Here is a 22,361-nt window from a genome sequence, read left to right on the forward strand (position 1 = left end):
AACAAGTAACTATGATCCTTTTTGTCAACTCCGTTAGAATTATATTAAAATGAGTTATGTTGGAAGGATCATTGTTATAATTAGATTAAAGTCGAACCATTACTCTAATTGAATTAAAGTTGAATGACCATTTCTCCAGTTGAATTAAAGTCGAATGACCATTAATATAATTTTTCATATTTACCCCTTGATTTAGTCTTACGTGCATAACATTTAACTCATTTTGACGGAAGTTCAAAGAGAAACAAAAAAACAATAGCTGAACGCTTTAATGAGTTGAACGACCAATGATAATGAATTGTTACAATTTATTTTAATATTTATGATTATGTCTTTCCTCATCACCCCACAAGTTTTGTTTTGAAAAACAGATAAAATAACATGTTAATTTACCGCCGATAAGTTTAATGTGAGTCAATTTTCTGCCGCCTGACAGCATCCATTGACATATCATTGGGGACCTATAAGTTGCCCCTTCCATGAAATGACCTAGTTGTAATCTAGATTCCGATGTGAATTGTTAAGGGCTTTCGTTAAGGGCTTATTGGTATAATTTATGGAAATTTTAACGAAAAATTTTTGGTACTGTTTATTTTAACGAAAAATTATATTTTTATACTAAAAAATTAATCATGGTACTATTTATTTTATTTTTATCGTTAAAATTCAAAGTTTTCAAATCTTTTTTATTAGTTTTCCATATAATTTAACCCTAAAAACCGGCTTATAACAGAATAATGCACAAGAGTTTTAAGCCGTCCCGAAATATGTTATTCTTGTATGTGGGATATTATCCTAATATAAAGGAATATGCATTCCAATTTTGAAAATTTGGACCATTTGCATCCATATTATTTGCAGTAGGATTAACCATATTATAAGCATTTTCTTGATCATCAAGGTAGAGCACAAAGAGCAAGAAACTCATGGTAAAATTAAGAACACTAAAAGAAGCTAATTAAGGTGGAAATTTAGACATGATTGGCATTATTATTCTGATTAAGAATTCCAACCGGTTGGTGGTTGGTTGTGGCTTCGGCCATAGACATTACTTGCCAGGCCGAAGCCGCGATGAGAGGGCAGCTGTGCCACCCGAGAGTGAGGCAGCCTTGATTCTCCTCCACGCGGTACCCTTCAGCCGAGAAAAGAGTAAGAAGCATACTCGCCTGCTTAAACGCATTCGACCCCAAATGCAGCGGGCTGAACCCGGCTTGCCCGAGCCGGGTTCGCCACTTGCTCAGCGGCTCATGCCTCTCAACTCGAGCCGCTCCCTCGCAGCACACAACGTTGCATATCTCCCTCTGTATGTACATTTCCGCCAACGTTTTCTCCGGCTGCATCGCGCAAGCCTCCAGCGAGTCGAACATGGTGGAGTAGTAGTACAGCGCTTCCGTGAACCGGTCCAGGAAACCAGGTTTGTTATGGTCCGCTTCCTGCTCCACAACCGTCACGATCTTCGGGTTGAGGTTCCGGATCCAGGACAGCATCATCTCGATTGGGGAATTCCGGTTCGGGTCAGATCCGAGCAGCCGGTGCAGCTGCATGATCGAATTCACCGCCACCGCCTCTTTCGGCTCACCTGGAGCATCCACGGCTTCACGTCCTCGAGCCGCGAAGCCGCCACGCCGCGGAAGGCGAAGCGGACGTTCACGGACCGGGCCAACTCAGCAAGTCGGAGCCCGATTTCTCTCAGCGAGTCGCGGCCGTCTGGGGACGGTGGTCCAATGCCGGTCAACCGAAGCAAGGGAGGCCCGCCCGGGCGGAGAGCAAGGGCCTGAATAAGCGCGGGCCATTGTAAGCCGTGCATTAAGTTGAAGTCGATGACGTGGACACAATCGTGACCGTGGAATGCTTCCAGGATGGCCTGATTGGCCGTGAAATGCGCGAATTTGAGATAGGGGCAGGCTTCGTAGAAGTAGTGGTAGAGCAGCTCGTTCTCGTGAGTCGAGCCGGCAGCCGAGCCGAAGCTCTGCGGCGAGAAGATTCGGCGGCTGAGGGCGTCGATGAAGTATCCCGCGACCTTCCCGATGCCGCAGCTGGTGTTGACACGTGTCATCAGAGCCTGCATGGTCTCGATCAGGGAGCCGGCTAATGTGAGTTCGCCACGTTGGACGGATTCGGCGCACGTGACGAGCAAGTGAACCAGCCTAATCCCCGAATCTTCCTCCATGGCGGTGACGACGGTAAGCTGGTGGTTCTGCTGCGGCACGGCGGAGATGACGGAGGAGTTGTCGGTCCATGTTTCGCCGGAGAGGGCGGCGGGGTTATTGATGACGGCGCCGTCGGGGAAGTCGAGATCGGATGGGAGGGACATGAGGGGCTGGGGGTTGAACTCGGAGAGGAGGGAGTCGACCCAGGTGGCGATGTCGGAAGGGTTGTAGAGCACGGCGTCGGAGGCGAGCTGGGAGAGGTCGCTGGGAGAGTTGACCATGACGGTTTCGAGGTGCTCGAGTCGCTGAGCGACGTGTCGTAGGTCGGAGGCGCGGACCTTGTATCCCGCATCCGCCAAATAGCCATCGATCTCGGCTGGGGATTTGGTGACGGAGGAAGAAGAAGAGGAGCTGGCGCTGCTGCTGACGCCTGAGCAGGTGGTGGAACCGTACGGCCCCATAGATAGGAATTCGAATTGCGTTTTTTTTTTTTTGGGGCGGGTGAGGATAAATATGGATTCAGATAGGAGGTGGGAGTTTGCTGATGAATTTTCTTCTTCCCATGAGGAAGATAGAGAGAGAAAATTGTGTAGAGGGGGAGAGAGTGAGAGTGAGGAAGTGAGCGAGTGGAAAGAGATGGATGAAATACTGAGTAGGAGAGAGAGAGGGAGAGTGACAGCTGACAAGTTACAGTGGTCCACACTAGCACCAACTGTATAGTGAATAATACACTGTTCTTCTCCTTTATTTTATTTTTTTTTCCAGTTTAAAATGGTATAATTTTTTATTATTAGTTAATACGTGTTTATAAATTTAATTTTTGTTTTTTCAGAGAAAATATAAGCTTAACTTTTATTAGTTTTATTTTCATAAACCTAATTGAGTCACGAAAAGACTGCATTTATTTTGTATGTAGAAAATTTAATCTCCTATTTTATATATAATTTTTTGGATTAGTTGTGCGCTGTAATCTACTAATCTCTTTGCAAATGGTTAGAGGGACCTATTTTTGGCCGTCCACTAAATCATTGGTTCGTGTTTTTCTGAATTTGAATGTTGAATCTTCAAGTGAATGGAAGATATAAGTGAGAAAACGTTCGAGTGTTTGAGGGTCATATAGTTGCATAGATGATGATGTTATAAATTCACGTATTATAATATGAAATATGATTTCCACACATTAATTTTTCTTTATGCATATCACTTCTTATATTTATCTTTTGACTTCTTCAATTTGAAATTTTATAAAAGAGATGATAACGTGTAAGGAGGATAAAAAAGATGTGTAAGAGCATTTCCACAGGAGATGCGAAATTTTAAACATCAAAATGATAGTTGATGGCTTATGTGACAATTTGACATTTTGTAAAAAATTTTGCTCCACCTGATATGTTAAATAATAATATCATTTAATAATTCTTTTTTATATTTTTGTGGAGTCCAATGATTAAGACAACCAATCAAATATTTGAAAAATATAACAACATTTATTATATATTATATTAATCTATTAAAAAATCATTTAATATGTCAAATTTGAGAACAAAAAGCTTTACCTTCAAATGACTCAGCGCCAAAAAAGAAATTGAAGGCTCTTGGAAAGAGTTTGCTACCATTTTTACTATTACATGCATACATGACAGTTTTGACATTTCCTTTGAAGATACTCTAAAGCACTTCTCCGTAGTATTTGCAAGCTAATTCGGTGACACGTCAGAGATTTAAGGTACATTGATAATAAAAAGATACGGGTGCTACAAGCAATAGTGGATCAATGTAGTTTCTTTTGTTCTTTGTCATGAAATTTTGTTTCTTTGTTGTTTTTATATGTGTTATTCTCTTGTTCATCAAATGAGAAATTTATTATTTCCTATAAAATCAAAAGTTAACCTGATGAAATGATGTACGTAATAGTATGACAATCATACTAAAAAAATTTCCGTCAATGTACGCGATCTGTCACACTGAAAATTTTTTCGTCCATATAATGATCCACATCAGGAGTCAACAGTGTGTCCAAATCTGCTGGCAGAAAATAAAGAGATTGGTCAACTTGGCTTCAACGTTTGCTGATACGAAAATCTGCACTTCCATTGAAATTACTCTACAACAGATGGATTATATTAGATAATACATATATACTGAACCCTTCATCGAGAAACTTTTATATATATATATATATATAAAATAATAATCACATGAACCCTGTCTATTAAAAAAACTATTACGATCTCTAATTTCTTAAATTATCTTTCTTTTGGTTTGATAAGATCTCTAATGACTTTCTTAAATCTGATATGATTCTCCCTGTTACATGTGCTGAGCAGAGAGAGGAGAATATAATTAAGCCCGATGAACCAAGATTCGTTGATCTTAATTTGGTACTGATCTCTGTTGCAGGTGATTAAACATTTAAATAAATAATATGCATCTAAGTAAATGATCGAAGTAAAGAAACGCAGAAATTATTCAGTACTTGGATTTACGTAAATAGTAATAGGGCATGTTAACGCTCAAAACTTGCACGCTAACAAATTAGAACCATTAACCCTGATGGACTTGGGATTAAAACTTTGAAATAATGGACATTTAAGTGATTCACTCTTTCAAAACTGGATTCCATCAACAATGGTGCTTGGAATATATTGATTTAGAGATTACACAGGGCACTTGGCTATAGTCTAGAATCTCTCCTTTCTCAATCGTTCGACCCATTTACAAGAGGTTCTCACCCCTTTTTATAGGAGTGAGCTTAAACAGTCATAGGCTCACCTACTTTACTATTCTAGTATTAAATAAGCTAATTACATAGACCAGCGTGTTGATAGCTTTCTTGTCTATCAGGCAACATTCGGTGATGATGTGACATTTTCTTGATCGGGATTACATGTTTTTCTAGGCCAAGAAGTACCGAGCAACATGCTTGGCCTTGACAAGTGAATGATATTCCTTTCGAGCAACGACCCGACTACCTTTATGTCTCATCCTAGACTTCTTCTTTTGACTGGTGTTCGACATGTGGCCTGAATTGCTGTATGAGTAGCCGAGTAGGCATGTTCCTAGAGCATTGTGCCATAAAGTTGTCAGTTTACTCATGTGTTATTGTTGGTTGGAAAGTGCTTTATGTTGGTTTAGTCAAACTAGATTAGTGAGCGCTCGAATATAATGCTCAGCAAATCCCTTTTATGATTCTATTAGGCCTCGGATTTTCCTTTCCTTCTTTGGGCCCTTATCTTCCTTGCGCCTCTCTCGGTTTTTTTCCCGACATGTACTATTCGAGGACAAAAAATGACACTGCGTTAATAGGGCCTTGACAATGTTATTAGTTTATAACAATGTTACATTTATATCTAGTTCATGACTTGTCATCATTTTCATCGACCTATACTATATTACACATATATGACTATCACTATGTAGTAGTGTGACCGTGACTTTAAATTTTATGTTATTCGTTTACCATAAAATTTTCTCTATATTAATTAATTGTATGAGATGAATCATGATTTACTGTGTAAATAGGTCATTTCATTATCTACTAGCTTATAATTAATCCACATTAGCATTTGATCCTTTTTTCTGTTGATTAGTTAAATCCACTATTTGATCTTCAACCCTTAGCAATCGCTTTTAAGTTTTAACCCATAATTAATTCTTTGAATAGTGAGCTTAAAAAATGAATTGTTTCTTAATCTCCATAGAGTTAACGGGTGTGTTGACAACAACAGTTCGTTAATTATTAAAACCCTAGCCTCTCATTAGGCTCTTCCCCCACCCCAACATAAGATTACACAATAATTAAGGATCACCAATGCTCTCTTATGCACATAATTACATATATGATTGGCTCCCACCTGTAGAACCCATCAAGGAATTTTTCAATGTATCTGGAACATTGAGCTGGTATACAAGGGAAGGGAATTTTTTTTTTTAAGTGTTTCTCCACTTATATAATGATACATATGAAGTACATGCTCGTGTTTCGAGTACAAAAAAAAATCTCTCAACCTGAAGATGAATGTGAGAAAAGAAAGAAATAACTCTCTCTTCTCATTATAGTATGAATAAATTAATTTATCATCTGAATATTTTTTAAAGAGTTCGAGAAAATTCTCATAATCTAATCCAAATTAAAGGCCTACAATTACAAAGTTGATTATATCATTTCATACTTTTAGTTGATCACATTAAATATTTGATTCATTCTTCTTACCAAATTTCTAATACTACACATTTTTTTATAGGGAATTGTTATTGGCACTCCAAAAATCTTATTCTACACTCCAAACTTTCTATATTTGGAAAGAAAAATATACTTCTGAGAAGCGTATAATGAGATTTTTTGGAATGTTAATAATATTTCCCTTCTTATATATTATTTTTATTTAGCTAGTTATATAAATTCAGTCACTTTTAAATGATGTTTCAAAACCTAAAAGGATCGTTACTTTGGTTTAAAAAATTGGATGTACCCAGGAAGAGGATGATGACTTATAGGGAACAGATTCATCATTATTATAGTATCTCGGTCCAATAATGCAAGATCATGTGTATTGAACAGATTCAATAACGTTGCATTATTGAATCGAAATGTTATGTGACGATAAACTTGTTCAATTCAAATTGCTCTCTATGAGAAATCTTAGTAGAGTTATTGAATTTACATATATATAAAAAAAGAAAAGAAAAGAAAAGCTCAATACAACTTGTTAGGTTATAGGTAGTCTAATATGTTTGTTTATATTTTCATTGTACATTACTGCCGAATATTCCGCATCACTGGGACACGTGTCGTATGAAGACACCAGGAGGTGTCATTGTAATTAGTTTTATTTTATTTTTTGTATTTTACAAATGGGTGTCGTTGTTAAAGTGAATCATATTATAAATCCATGTCATGAACATATAATAGATTAAAATCAGGACAAGGAAAGATACAATTTTGATCCCCAACTTGGGCTATTAATCTTTTTTGGGCTATTAATCTAAACATATATATAGGGATGTCATATCAGCATGACCTAAATATATAAAAGTAAGATTAAATTATATGAAATGCACACCTTTTAGGATCTTGCTATCCGATCTATAGCAGACGATCGAATAATTCGGACAATTTATTTTAAATTATATAATCTTTATTAGTTCATTTTATTGGTCTATTTCGTACAAATTAATGGTCTAGATCTTTTTCTTGTTCTCTTAAACGGTCATAGTTACTCGGCATGTGGCACCGAACAACGAGATCCAAAAAGAATCTGAATTCAATATATAGAGGGGATACTTTAGTTTATTGATGGACCAACCGATCAAGATTCAAACTTAGTTAAACGAAAATCGAACAGGGATCTAGGGGTTTGCTTGAGTAGCAATGAGAGAGGAGGCGATATTAAGTTAAGATTAAAATAAGTTTAGAGTTTGATTTCTTTTTGTATAAGGGAAAATGTTATTATAAAGTCTTATATTGTAAGTGGAGGATGTACGTGTGCTTTAGTCCAAAACCCTTTTAGAGTGGAGAGCAACATATCTGATCCGCGCACGCTCGTGTAAATTAAGAAAAAGTTAAATGGGAACCAAAGACAGAGCTCATGCAAATACGCAATGGCCATTGAAAAGCTCAACGAGTCAAATTCAAGACATGCATGCGTCTCTTCATAATTCTCTGGACCTGTGAACTTCGTGGCCATCAAGGCAACACTGTATAGTATAACATATAATCAAAATTTACAAATACCATGCATGTATGTGCGTGCATATATATATGTATATAGATTATATTTTGTATGTTCTCTCTCCCACAAAAGATGAAAGGTAAAAGAAAATGGCCAATTATTGGTAGAGAGAGAGAGCTAGATGGTTTTTATTTCGATCGATGATTCAATAATTTGCATGAAATACGTAGAAAGTTCTTTTTTCCTAGTACAGTTAGGGTTTTAGGTGGATCCTTAGATTATGGACAATATGAGGACCATTTCACAAGCCTAAATAAGGGTTTAACTGAGATTAACTATTAGGGTTTGAGTATAGTTAAGAGTTCTTCTTTTGCATGCATGCTTTAGACTTAGTCAACAGTTATACACTACTAGAAATTTCCACTTTGCCGACAAAATTAGTTTGTCGGTAAAAGTTAAAATTCGTCGGCAAAGAGCCTTTCCCAACGAAAAATTTTGTCGGCAATTTTGTCGCTAAAAGCATGTCGCGCAAGATCTTTCTCGACGAATCTTAATATTTCGTTGGCTCATTTTTAAGGTGACAAATCTCAGCCGTCAAACTGTGCCCGTCACCAAAACAACATTGCGACAAAATATTTTGTCAGCACAGGTTGTTTTTTTCACGATGAAGTTATTTGTCGGCTTAGTGATCTTGTTGCGACAAAACATTTTGTCGGCTTAGTGATCTTGTCGCGACAAAACATTTTGTCGGCTTAGTGATCTTGTCACGACAAAATGGTTTTTCGGCTACGTAGTCCTATGCCAACAAACTGGTTTGTTGGCTCAAATTACTTGTGTAGACAAAATAATTAGTTGGTTGAATCTTTTGTGAACAAAAACATTTGTCGGCTAATTGTTTTTGTGCCGACAAAACATGTCAAGTCCAATATTTTCTAATTTTTATTCACATTTGTTTTTAATAATATTTTTAACCATCACAAACAGGCAAGCTTAAGAGATCGAGAAGGGGCGTGAATGAAGCATTAATGTAGGAACAACACAAAATTCATGTAAGGTTCACAATTCGGTTTAGTTACAAAATACAAAAAATTCTATATTTTCATTTCGACATTACTATAATATAGATAAAATATCCTTAAGCATCACCATTCTCACTATAGTCCTCATCACATTGATATTCAGCATCATGAAATTGGGAAACGATGAGGATCATCATGAAACATTGCAGTATCAAACAACTGTAGAAGAAAAACAAATTAAAAAAACTTGATTAGCAAACTTTAAGGGTGCTAAATATCATTGACACTAAGGAAATGCAAGGCCACACTAGAGTGGTATTTCTAAACAAATAACTTATGAAACCATAAATGTGTAAACAACAAGATAAAGATATCTACTAATCAAGTTAACTTACCAACACCATGCAGCATCACAACCTAGAAAAATTACATGTTTAATAGATACCAGGTAATAATCAAGTTAGCATCAACTACTTATATATAATTCATCACTGTAAACAACAAGATAAACATAATAGCAAGGCAACATGATTCTCACACTCTGTAAACAAGGCAACATGATAAGTAGATGATATAAATCCTTGAAAGGTCTATAATGTATATAAACATAACACTACCAACCTAGCTAAGTAGGTTATAACTCTAGAAGATAAGCATATGCACCTGGAAACATAAATAAACGATACTAAAGCACCCTAATTCATCATTGTTTATAATCTTTATCAGTGTAAACAAGAAGATATAGACATTTACTAATCAAGTTAATACTCAAATATCAAAATTACCTGGCGTGAATGATCCTCACACTGGTCTCCATGTCGTGCTAATACCAGTTGTAAGCTATCTAGCTCAGAATTCCACTTAGCCATAGACAACCTGCAAGTGTTATAGAAAGGAAAAACAAATATGTCAAACCTAAACCACAATATTGAAAAATTACATTGGAAATCTGGAATTAAGGTCAAAGGACATTGTTTTTACCAATATTATACAAATGGATGCCCAAATCAACCAAAAATTGGAAACCTAGATCATAAAACTCGAACCCAAATGAAATAGTTCAATTAAGAACATGTTTTTCATCCATATATGCGATCAAAGAAAATACAATTATTTCATTTTCCAATAAAAACATGGAAAACAAATACAAAAACAAACAAACAAGTTAGCAAAAATTCTGAAATGTTTGCTTGCCGTTTTCAAAAATTCTGAAATCCCATTTAAATATTCCTCGATTCGGATATCGTATCCATTCCCTGTCCATGGCATATAAAGTATCTACTCCCTGTTTACAAATTTAATTTTACATGCAACATTCATTAGGACCAGCAATCAAACAATGAATAAGATAGGCTGAGGGTGACGGTGTAACAACATACCTTACCAAAGAAAGCAGCTAGCCTAGAATATAATCAGATTCTTCAGTATATAAGCCCAGCCTTGTAACCGCCCTCTGTATAGGAAAATTGAACAAATTTAGAGAGAGAGAGAGAGAGAGAGAGAGAGAAAGAGAGAGATATATATATATATATTCCAGTAAAAAAATTGAATGGAAGGTAAAACAATTGCAGATGAGAATTAGAAGGGGAAGAACCCACAATATACTCGCAAAAGAATCGAAAAAGAAAATTGAAAACCCTAAGAGAATTACACAGAAAACTGATGGGTTTATCCATTAGAAACGTAAATTGAAGATGACAATTCGGAGGGAAAAACCTTTTTTAGGCTTTGACTTTGACGATGGTTTCGATTTCCACCGGAAAGAGGCTGTCGGTCTGTCTATTTGCAGCAACGGAGATGGAGGTGGAGAGGGAGAGGGAGAGGGAGAAGGAGTGGGATGGAGAGAGATAACCTCTTCGTGCGCTTAATTCTTAATTTTTTTTTTCCAACTCCGCGCGTCTAGGTTGATACCGCTCTTTTATCCCGTGCGCACCTCCTTTTAATTTGTTAAATAGTGTTTTCTTAAAGTTTAGAATTGTGAGTGACATGCATGGTACATTCAAATAGCACTGGCTAGCAATTCGTGCAATTTAATTTTGTCTTCTACTGATTTCTAATTTTAATAGAGGGTTCTGATTCGATTTTTTTTGTTATGTATAATCTTTAGTAGTTATGTGCTTTGACCCTAACAATTATCTTTACAAATCATTCATATCATACATACCATTAAATTTCTTAAGTGTTAAACGTACAAAATAAATAAATTTAAATCTACTTAATAAATATATATACAAATACACACCATTGAACTTGATACGATACAAATTCTACGAAACTAATTTGAATGATCCAACCGTCAAACTTGTTTGTATATCCATTGAGATCGCATCACCAAAAAATCGCAAAAAAAAAAAACCATTCAGAGATCAAGTAACGGGACAAAACTTTTCGACGGTTATCAATGAAAAATCACGATTTAACGGTTATTTTAACTCCGATTTTGATGATTTTTTACAACTACACTCCTTGACCCTATACGAGTACAATGAATGAACTTGATCTTCAATTTAAAATATTTACACTATTGGATACCACAAAATCTTATGTTATGAATAAACTCTTAAGTGTTAATATATTATTTTGATGGGATACGCATTCTACGAAACTAGTTTCAACGATCCAACCGTCAAACTTGTTTGTATATACTTCGAGATCGCATACACCAAAAATTGCAAAAAACAAACATTCAGAGATCAAGTAATGGGACAAAAATTTTCGACGGTTATTAAGAGAAAATCACAATTTAACGGTTATTTTAACTCCGATTTTGATGAATTTTTTACCGCTACACTCCTTAACCCTATACGAGTACAATGAATGAACTCGATCTTCAATTTAAAATATTTACACTAGTGTATACTTAATGAAAGTATGAATAAACTCTTAAGTGTTAGTGAATCTATTATTTTGATGGGATACGCATTCTACGAAACTAGTTTCAACGATCCAACCGTCAAACATGTTTGTATATACTTTGAGATTGCATACGCCAAAAATTGCAAAAAACAAACATTCAGAGATCAGGTAATGGGACAAAACTTTTCGACAGTTATCAACGAAAAATCACGATTTAACGGTTATTTTAACTCCGATTTTGATGATTTTTTACAGCTACACTCATTGACCCTATATGAATACAATGAATGAACTTGATCTTCAATTTAAAATATTTGCACTAGTGGATACCACAAAATCTTATGTTATACTTAATGAAAGTATGAATAAACTCTTAAGTGTTAGTGAATCTATTATTTTGATGGAATACGCATTCTACGAAACTAGTTTCAACGATCCAACCGTCAAACATGTTTGTATATATTTCGAGATTGCATACGCCAAAAATTGCAAAAAACAAACATTCAGAGATCAGGTAATGAGACAAAACTTTTCGACGGTTATCAACGAAAAATCACGATTTAACGGTTATTTTAACTCCGATTTTGATGATTTTTTACAGCTACACTCCTTGAACCTATATGAATACAATGAATGAACTCGATCTTCAATTTAAAATATTTGCACTAGTGGATACCACAAAATCTTATGTTATACTTAATGAAAGTATGAATAAACTTTTAGGTGTTAGTGAATCTATTATATCCTTGCACATTTAATATTTTGTAATAGACTAGTAGTGTATGGATGTTTGTTTATTAGGCTCTTATTTTCAAGTGTAGATGTAGTACTTAAACGACAAATGTGTTTTAATGTTTTGAAGTAATATTTATGTGGCAATGTGTGGTATGTAAAAATTTAAGAAAAAAAATACATTTTTTCTTAATGGGTCATAACGGTTCGGGTCACTTCACCCGTTGGGTAAAGTGACCCGACCTGTTAAGGAACGGTTAAGATAACGGGTGTGACACGACACGACTCGTTAAGATAACAGGTGTTATACGAAAACGACACGAACACGACAGACACGACCCGTTTGCTAGGCCTAACCATAATCCATAAACTTTAGATTTATGTTTAACCATCGATTGTTGTTTACACTTTATTTTGCTCACCGATTTTTTTTTTATTTTTAAACATGATCATTTAGTGGATATAGAAAAATCAAAGGGTCAAATTGTTGATATCACGTTGCGATATTTATGGTTAACTAAAATATGAGTCGATGTTATATAGTTTCTAGAGACTTCATAAACTCCGAGCAATATTTTCACGAATTGTAAAACTTTGAACATAATATCAACGATCCAAACTGTTTATCGTCTTGCATCCTCTTAAAAATCATGTTTTCAAAAAAGAAAATCTGAAAAAACCAAATTTGGTGAGAAGAATGGAGTGAAAATGTAAACGACAATCACTGTATAAATTTCTATCTATAGTTTATGTGATTATAATGACGATCTACAAAGTTAGAGCCCTTGAAAGAATGAACAATACAGTCAATACTTGCATCCTCTCCTAGTGGTGGATACACACATTAAAACCCTACAAAAAAAAAAAAAAAAAGAGTTAGGCGCACGAATTTCATAATCTAAACCGTTCAAATCCAAGTTTTTTCATAAATAAGAATCCTTATCAAACTGAAATCGGATGGCGCGAGAGAATAATATGGGAGGGAAGTCGGGATTAGCATGCAATTGGGAGGGAGATCATGAGGCGACAAATTAGGATTAGCATGCAACTGGGAGGGAGATCATGATGTGAACCGACAATTGGGGGATGTGAACCGATTATGGGAGGGAGATCATGTGGCGGCAAAATAGGATTAGGAAGAAATGGGAGGGAGATCATGCAATTGGGGGATGTAGGTTTGGATTGCCTTGGGAAATTTATAAATTTGTTCTTATAATTATATGTTATGTATTTATAATGGATGTTTACATACAACCGTATTCAAATTTACAATTGCAATTGACTAATTGACTAATAATTGATCATAACCTAAACCAAGTTATCTGTTGCTAGAAAGTAGTTTGGAGTCAGAATTGATAAGAAGAACTTTTTCACTACATGATCTAGATTTACAGTTTTACAACATAATTTTCGCATGAGAATATATATGGAAGCGAACATAAAGAGATTGGGTTAAGTTGCAAGACTAATACTATAAGGAATTTTTTATTTTTCCAAACACTCACATATTATGAAATCAAATTGTCAATATAGATTATTGATGGCATAAAACTACAATCCAGAAATATGAAATGCTAGATATCTCTTTATCTATGCTCCCGTCCTATAGAGAAACAAGAAAGACAGAATGAGAGCATAAATAGTCGCCAAGAGCTTTGATTGCGTTCCCCGGAAAAAAATGGAAAGGTGCACTGTTGAAAATCTCTCACGTAGAGTTATTATTACCTTGCCGATGACATACTTTATTGCCTCTTTAATCAATTTGCCGATGAAATACTTTGTTGCCTCACATCATCGGCTAATATTTCAATATAACGGGAAAAGTTCCCGCCAAAGTTTACCCGTCAAAACAAAATTTGTCAGGGCATCGAATTTACGCCTACAAAATGATCGTCGGCTAACGTTCCAATTTTCTCGGCTAAGATTGGCGTTATAAATTGATTCTATCGTGAATATTTAGCCAACAAATTAAAATTTTCGTCGAGAAAGGACTCTTGTGCCGACAAAATTTTGCTTTGTCGGTTTATAATTTGTCGGCAAAATTATATTTTCTAGTAGTGATAAAGTCAGCAGTTAGATCAGTTGATTAAGATAACGTGTTTTGCACTTCTTAAATTTAAGTTCGAGACTTGATCTTCATACAGTAGAAGTGAGAATTGGTTTTGCATGCATGCTTAGAATTATTCATTACTTCTATATAAATTTTATAATAACTAGGTCAGTAGACTATGACAATATACATTCTCTAAAATTTGAGGTTGATTGAAACCCTTAATATATTCTAAATGGAGCATAGGGGAACATAGATTAAAAAAAAAAAATGGAGGGGAACAACTAGATTTCCCGAATTAGCAGTCAGAGCCTAATGAGGAGGTGGTCCAGTAGGTAACATGGAATTTGGGACCAGAAAGCAATCACAGAGCCCTAAAAAGCATGAATTTAACTGAAAACCGTGTGTAATGCTCGAGGACGTGGGACTCTGTAGAAGGAGGAGGAGGACCCAAATTTTGAGTGGGAGGGAATGAGATGCCGACGCGTGTGGGACTGAGTCACTGTGGGAATCAAAAGTAAACTTCAATATCTCCTTCGCTGGCATTGGCCATTCAGAAGGCGAGGTGAGGAGGGGTGGATTTTGCGGTGGTGGTGGGGTGAGAGACCTTCGGACTCACTGCTGCTAATCAGTGATCAGACTCTCTCTCTCACAGCAGATGATCGGTCTCAGAGAGAGGAGAGAGGGGGTTGGGGTCCGTTGGGACCAGAGCATTCCTGTGAGAACATGTTGTGTTTGGGACAGACATCTCAGGGTGTGTCCCATTCCGTTGTTTTTGCTGACACTATCACGTTATATATTGCACCCTCTCATGCATATCATAATCATATATCACACCTTTACACACACACACACACACATATATATATATATATATCTGCACTTTCCCCTAGTGCGGTAAGCTACGTTAACGTTGATACCATAATTGTCCAGATATATGTTTTTAACGTCGCTAGTATTAACACCGTAATTCTCTTGTCTAACGGGGTGGAGTTTTGCCAAAGTTAAGGGGTTGTTTGCTACGTAAGATTGGATTCAAATAGATGAGTTGAAGACGAATTAGTTATGAAGGAACTGATAAGTTCCAATCTTCTTCAAAATGGTAAGATTGGACATGAAGTAAACTTCTTCCTTCTAATCCTCCTTAGTAATTCACCTTCTACCTCCAAGAGTTGCCACAAAATTTTCATTATTTCCTTTTAATATACCATAAAAATAGTTGTTATCGGTTCCAATCCAATCGTCTATATATCGGTTCCAGCATTTTAAATTTTGGCCCCTCAATTTAAATCCTACTTCCTTTCTTAATTGTCGGTACGTTCTTCATATGATTATCTATATGCATGTCATTGAAGTGGCGTTAACTGTTTCAGAAACCTCAATATCTTGCTTTCCCATCTCAGAATTTCTGAGTTCTGAATCTCTGATTATCTAAGCAATATATATGTGTACATATGTGTGTGTGTATATATATATATATATTAATCAATATCTCAGCAATGTTAAACAGCAGGGAAAACACTGCGAAATAATAATTGAAAGACACACATGGCACCACCCCTCTTTTTCGAACCAAATTGGTCCAACCGATACATGTGAACGTCGGCATAATAAAGCACATCACTTAGATTTTAGCTCAGCAAATCAATCCAGCTAAGCAGGACCAACCAACCTTACCATATTGTGCAGAATGAGAGCCAGCAATGCTATAATACTGAAACAGTTCAGTGTAATAGGTATGTAGCAACTGTAACACCACCTTCCACAATGTATTGAATGTTGGATGGCAGTACAATATATAGAGTATGGATCAGAGAAGGGTAAGGCTAGTGGAGTAGATGAGAAGACGTAAGAAGCTTCATGCAACGGAGATGCCATTGTGACGGTATTTCAAGTCAATTATATACTATCACGTGAGAAAGTTAAAACACATGACAATGCGTTATTGACTTGAAATACCGTCACAACAGCGTTTGAGTTGATGCCTTGTTCTATCAACCCTTTCACCTTGAAAATTAGGGACTAGACCTTATAGAGCAGCTCGAATTATGCTCCAAAACCCTAAAAGATTATGGTCCTACAACCCTACAAGATTAGCCCCATTTGAACCGCCATGTTGAATCCATTTTTTCGTACAATGATGCAGGGCATGATTGGGGTTAGTTAAAGCGAAGAAAATTAAAGAAAATAGTGCAGCACAAAATAATGAAAAAAATATTGCAGATGCAGGCCTAGAAAAACTAAAACATTCATATTTTCGAAGATCTCGTGTTGTTCAAGTGCGCTTCAAGCAAAGAGAGGTTTTGAGTTTCAAGATTTGGTAGAAAACTAGGTTATCATCATTTTCAAAGTGCTTATACAACTTGCAAGTCTCGACCAAATTCCAAAAACAAGTAAGTTGTACAGATTCTCTGCTGATTTCGAGATTGGCCACCAAATTAATGGCAAAAAACTGCCTGCTGGGTTTCGAGGCAAAGTGATGAACATTATCACCAGCACTACATGCTGTCGAGAAAAAACATATGTGTTGTGGTGTCTGATGGAACAAGGCATGCAGATGCACGCAGAATGGCCGACGCCATTCCTCTGCAATTTCGATATTGCTAATGTCATTTTTATGGGTGACATGTCGTGTCATCGGTTAGCAGACATTACGAAAATAATCCTGTGGTGCTTCAGAGTATAATATATTTCGGAATTTTTAACGGCCAGATCAAATTCATTATTTTCTTAATTAAGAATTTAGCTGTTAAATCCGGAATATAGGCTAGCTGGAGCATCCGTAACCACAATTTGGTTTTGGAAAAAATAGCATTATCCACAGTGGAAGATATTCTACGTTAAACAGTTAAAAGTAAAGCTTCTTCAACGGTTATAACCAACAAAACTGTCAGCCTCACAGTCACAGAGCAGCCAGCAACAATGGCGGCTCCTCTTTCCCTCCACCACATTAGACCGCCTTTCAATTCCGACATCCCACACTTATGCACCAAACCCACCACAGCCACCGCCATCGCCGCCACGGCCGCCGTCGCGACCGTCACCAAAAACCCAATTGAACCGCACCCATGTCTCACATTACTAGACAAATGCTCTACAATGTCCGAGCTCAAGCAAATCCACGCCCAACTTCTCCGAACCGGGCTCTTCTTCGATGCCTTCACGGCCAGCAAAGTCGTCGCCTTTTCGGCTCTGGAAGGGTCTGGGAGCCTCCGTTATGCCCGTTTAGTCCTAAACCAAATCCCCAATCCCACTACTTACACTTGTAACTCGGTTATCCGTGGCTACACTAACAAGGATTTGAACCGGGACGCTATTCTTTTCTACCAAGAAATGATTTTGCAAGGTTGGGTGCCTGACAGGTTCACATTCCCATCTCTGTTCAAGTCGTGCGGGGATTTGCATGAGGGAAAACAGCTGCATTGCCACTCTACGAAGTTTGGTTTCGCTTCGGATTCATACATTCAGAACACTCTGATGAACATGTATGCGAATTGTGGATGTTTGGTCTCCGCTCGGAAGGTATTCGACAAAATGACTGAGAAGAGTGTGGTTTCTTGGGCAACCATGATTGATGCTTATGCGAAATGGGATCAACCCGTTGAAGCTTTGTGGTTGTTTGAGAGGATGGAGAGTGAAAATGTGGATCCTAACGAGGTTACATTGGTTAACGTTTTGACTGCGTGTGCGAGGGCGAGGGATTTAGACATGGCAAAAATGGTGCACCGGTGCATCGATAATTACGGTTTTGGGAGCCATTTAAAGCTCAACACGGCGCTCTTGGATGTTTATTGCAAGTGTGGATGTGTATCGCTTGCTCGAGATTTGTTTGACACAATGCGGGAGAAGAACTTGTTCAGTTGGAACATCATGATCAATGGACATGTTGAGGACAGTAACTACGATGAAGCGTTCCTCCTCTTTCGGGAAATGCAGCTTAAAGGAGAAAAGGGAGATCAGGTGACTATGGTGAGTTTATTGCTTGCTTGCAGCCATTTGGGTGCTTTAGAGCTTGGTAAGTGGTTGCATGCCTATATAGAAAAGGAGAAAATTAAGGTTGACGTTGCCCTTGGGACGACACTTGTTGACATGTATGCAAAATGTGGGAGCATAGACGATGCATTGGAAGTTTTCCGAAAGCTGCCTGAGAAGGATGTTATGACTTGGACAGCGTTGATTTCCGGTTTTGCGATGTGTGGACAAGGGAAGAAGGCTTTGGAGCATTTCCATGAGATGCAGAAGAGTGGGGTGAAACCAGATGCAATAACATTTGTTGGGGTTTTGGCTGCTTGTAGTCATGCTGGATTAGCAGACGAGGGGATTTCGCATTTTAACTCAATGTCTGAAGTACATGGCATTCAGCCTAGCATTGAACACTACGGTGGTATGGTTGACATATTAGGCCGAGCTGGTCGCATTGCCGAAGCAGAGGAGTTGATTCGGAAGATGCAAATGCCGCCGGATCGTTTTGTTTTGGGAGGGCTTCTTGGTGCCTGCAGAGTCCATGGCAACCTTGAGGCTGCAGAAAGAGTTGCTCGACAGCTTCTAGAACTTGACCCGAACGATGATGGGGCGTATGTGCTTCTATCAAACTTGTATAGTTCTATGAAGAAGTGGGATGAGGCCAAAAGAATCAGGGCACTCATGGCAGAAAGAAATGTGAAGAAAGCTCCAGGTTGCAGTCTGATTGAGGTTGATGGCATTGTCCATGAATTTGTGAAGGGCGATTCATCTCACCCGCAAACAAGCAGCATCTATGAAATGCTGGAAGACATGATCAGCCGGTTGAAGAAAGCCGGTTATGTTCCTGAGAAATCTGAGGTGTTGTTGGATATAGATGAAGAAGAGAAGGAGACTGCACTCAGCCTCCACAGTGAAAAGCTGGCAATTGCATTTGGGCTCATAAGCACAAAACCGAGGACAACAATACGAGTAGTGAAAAACCTGAGAGTATGCAGCGATTGCCACACTGCAACCAAGCTCATCTCGAAAGTTTACAACAGAGAAATAATCGTGCGGGACAGAAGCCGCTTTCATCGGTTTAGGGATGGATCTTGTTCCTGTAAGGATTTCTGGTGATGTAGCTTTGAATATATTAACAAACTTCAAAATTCTTGTTCACTGAAAAGTCGCAAAGCTTTGGTGTCTATTGTAATCAAAGAATCTCCCTAAAATATCGGATCAATTAACTATTAGAAAAGCATGAAGTTCGACATGGAAACTGCTGTAAGACATAACTTCAGAAAGTGGATGTGGCGCAGTCATGATACCACTGTCTGTATGCACGTTCTCAAGCCTCTTCACAACAGAAAGAAAAAATGCAGATCGAAAACGAAGATTGCACAGCATTCGTGTAAATTGAAAGCAAGGACGTGATGTTTATAGAAATGAATCAGATGCAACATAATTTTGAGATAAAAATTATGGCATTGTCATTAATCACTGGTGATAAGGTGAGCTGAAGTGCTCCAAGATATCAAATTATAACAACATAATTAACAAATATTTGTCGATATCAAGTACAGAAAATTTCCTAATTTACTAATTGCTGAAGATAAAACTTCAAACATGCACTGCAGCTTCACCAGTGGCTACAAAATGACAAAGTAGAATGGAATTCTCACTTAGAAGCAAGTTTACCGGAAATTACCGTCCCTTGATTTTCTTCGGAAAAGTCATCAGCATCATCCTCACTGAGAGCCTGCTTAGAAGCTGTTGCTTCACGTGGTGACGGAGCACTGCTTACTCCAGTTACAGACTGCTGATAAAGAACACCTCCTACGATTGTTAAGAGGAGACAGAGCAAACCGAATGGACTAGCATGCTTATCCCAAATTAGCACATTGATTGCAACCGTAAGAAACTTGTTCACAACACCAGTCACAGTAAATGCGGTAGCAGAGACTGCCTTCCTTGCTGCAAACCCAAAGAAACTGATGAGCAATCCAAACACACATGACAATGAGACCGCGAAAAGTGCACCAGGTTCAAAGAAATTCGCAGCATTCGACCCCAAAGCAGCAAACACATCAGAATACTCTCCAGTAATTATCCAAAATGGAGGAGCCATCATCAGTGACAAAAGATTGTTGTACAACACAAAACCCCATGTGTTCAACCCGAGATTTGTGACCATATGCTTAATATAAACCATCTCAGTTGTAATGGTCACCAAATAAGCAAAGGCCCATGAATACGCAGTCAAAGTAAAACCCGAATCTGTGGCCACATAACCAACAGCTCCACCCAAAATGATCAACAACGACACAAAGGTAAGCTTAGACGGGATAGGCTGTTTCCTAAATGCAGTATCCGCCAACGCAACCAAAAGGGGTGTGCAGGATCTAAATACTATAAAAGTATCCACATTGGCATGGCGAAGAAGATTGGTGTTGGTAAAGATAGCAAGGTAGAACACAAGTGCAGCAGGTAAAAACTTCTTCGCCGTCTGCCATGTGAAGGGATCGTGGTGCAAAAATCCCGACTTTCCCAAAACCCAAACTCCCAAAGCAGAAGCAAGGTACTGCAATGCAGTCAAAAGGCCAGGGTAGTTGAATTTGGTAATGGCAAACTTGTTTATCACAGCTAATAAGCTAGAACAGAGAGCATACCCAATCACTAGACTGCTCGTAGCGAAATACGGCTTAGCGGAATCGACTCTAATCGCAGACATTGTCACTGCCTAGAATACCAATTCGATTTCAGAGCAAAAAAAACCAGGAGATCTTCAAAATTTCAAGAGCTACACGGACAGTGAAAGGCTACACTAACAGAGGCAAGCGAGTGAAATCGAAGAGGTGAACACTTCATAGAGAAATCTGGGATAAGGGTTTTGAAAATTATGCCGATCTACTATTTGGGTATGAAATTAATGCATTAAACGACGATTGATTCGACTGAAATTTAGAGTTATGGAAGAAATTGTACATCACCAACATACAGAAAAGCTCGGATCTTTGAAGCCAAAAGAGCAGAGGGCCGGCTTGTGGAGGAGGTTGAGATCTCGGAGGGAGCTCCGGCGAGCTCAGAGGAGGCAGGTGAAATTTCTACGGCTTTGAGATTATGTTCATACAAGGGGAGGGAGAACGCGTTTTGAAGACTTTTTGGTCTTTTAATCAGGTAATTGTGAATATAATATCCCACCAAAAATTTGACAAAATTGTGAATATTATTTGAAGACTTTTCTCTCCTTTTTTTTTTTATTGATTACAAATATTTTGTTTCTATGTTTTGAAAAAGAGCTACCTGATCTGCCAGTTGATTGTTGAATTTTATTTTTCTTTGAATTATTAAAATAGTAATGGGTGATTAAATTTTTTAAATTAAATTTGTAAACCAAATGATTGGATTATTAATTAAGTGTTGATTAATGTGTTTGTTTCTTATTAGTAACACGTCATTTGGTTTAAAAATTTATTTTTCCTAACATTATCCTTATTAAAAATAGAATTCCACTACCAACTGCTACATAATATGGTTTACAAAATATGGTCTAAAAAGATGATGTCCTTAGTATTTTCCTTCCGTCAGATCATATGTTGTAAACCGAGTGATGTGACGTTCAATAATTGAATTCTTTATTTAAATGACTAAAGAAGAAATTCAATAATCAACCGTCACATCATATGGTATACACAATATAGTTTAAGTAGATGGCTCTAGTATTACCCTCTGCCTAAATAGTTTCTGGGGTACGAACGTTTATCAAGTGCAACACTTATAAGACCATCGGATTGTGTATTCCACCAATCAAATTGTGTACTTGGCGTTGGTATGTTTGTGTTAATTGAAGTTAGTGAGTTAGTGTGTTTGTGTTAATTGTAATATATGGGTTTGATTTTGTTGACTAAGTTTCTAATTTTGTGTTTGACTTGGTCTGATT

General features: G+C 37.4%; 3 protein-coding genes across 3 annotated transcripts; 1 reads left to right on the forward strand and 2 right to left on the reverse strand.

Moving 5' to 3' along the window:
• Positions 1-866: 866 nt before the first annotated feature.
• LOC103960656 (DELLA protein GAI-like) lies at positions 867-2,772 on the reverse strand. Its single transcript, XM_009373135.3, is given in 2 exon segments — positions 867-1,576; positions 1,579-2,772. Coding segments are annotated over 2 exon segments (1,638 nt in total). The 5' UTR covers positions 2,612-2,772; the 3' UTR covers positions 867-971.
• Positions 2,773-17,276: 14,504 nt separating this feature from the next.
• Positions 17,277-19,607, forward strand: LOC103960647 (pentatricopeptide repeat-containing protein At1g08070, chloroplastic-like). The gene has a single exon (XM_009373126.3). It carries the CDS (start codon positions 17,402-17,404, stop codon positions 19,556-19,558), a length of 2,157 nt encoding a protein of 718 aa, XP_009371401.2. The 5' UTR covers positions 17,277-17,401; the 3' UTR covers positions 19,559-19,607.
• A 279-nt stretch (positions 19,608-19,886) lies between these two features.
• Positions 19,887-21,540, reverse strand: LOC103960648 (GDP-fucose transporter 1-like). Its single transcript, XM_009373127.3, has one exon. The coding sequence runs from the start codon at positions 21,150-21,152 to the stop codon at positions 20,100-20,102; it is 1,053 nt and encodes a 350-aa protein (XP_009371402.2). The 5' UTR covers positions 21,153-21,540; the 3' UTR covers positions 19,887-20,099.
• Between the last annotated feature and the right edge of the window lie 821 nt (positions 21,541-22,361).

Source organism: the organism of the source record quoted next, unplaced genomic scaffold (assembly GCF_019419815.1).
Source record: "Pyrus x bretschneideri cultivar Hongxiangsu unplaced genomic scaffold, Pyrus_bretschneideri_v1 Contig44, whole genome shotgun sequence".
NCBI classification, from domain to species: Eukaryota; Viridiplantae; Streptophyta; class Magnoliopsida; order Rosales; family Rosaceae; genus Pyrus; species Pyrus x bretschneideri.

Coding starts and splice junctions, on each gene's coding strand:
- LOC103960647 (XM_009373126.3), top strand. CDS start 17,402: ATGGCGGCTCCTCTTTCCCTCCACCACATTAGACCGCCTTTCAATTCC.
- LOC103960648 (XM_009373127.3), bottom strand. CDS start 21,152: ATGTCTGCGATTAGAGTCGATTCCGCTAAGCCGTATTTCGCTACGAGC.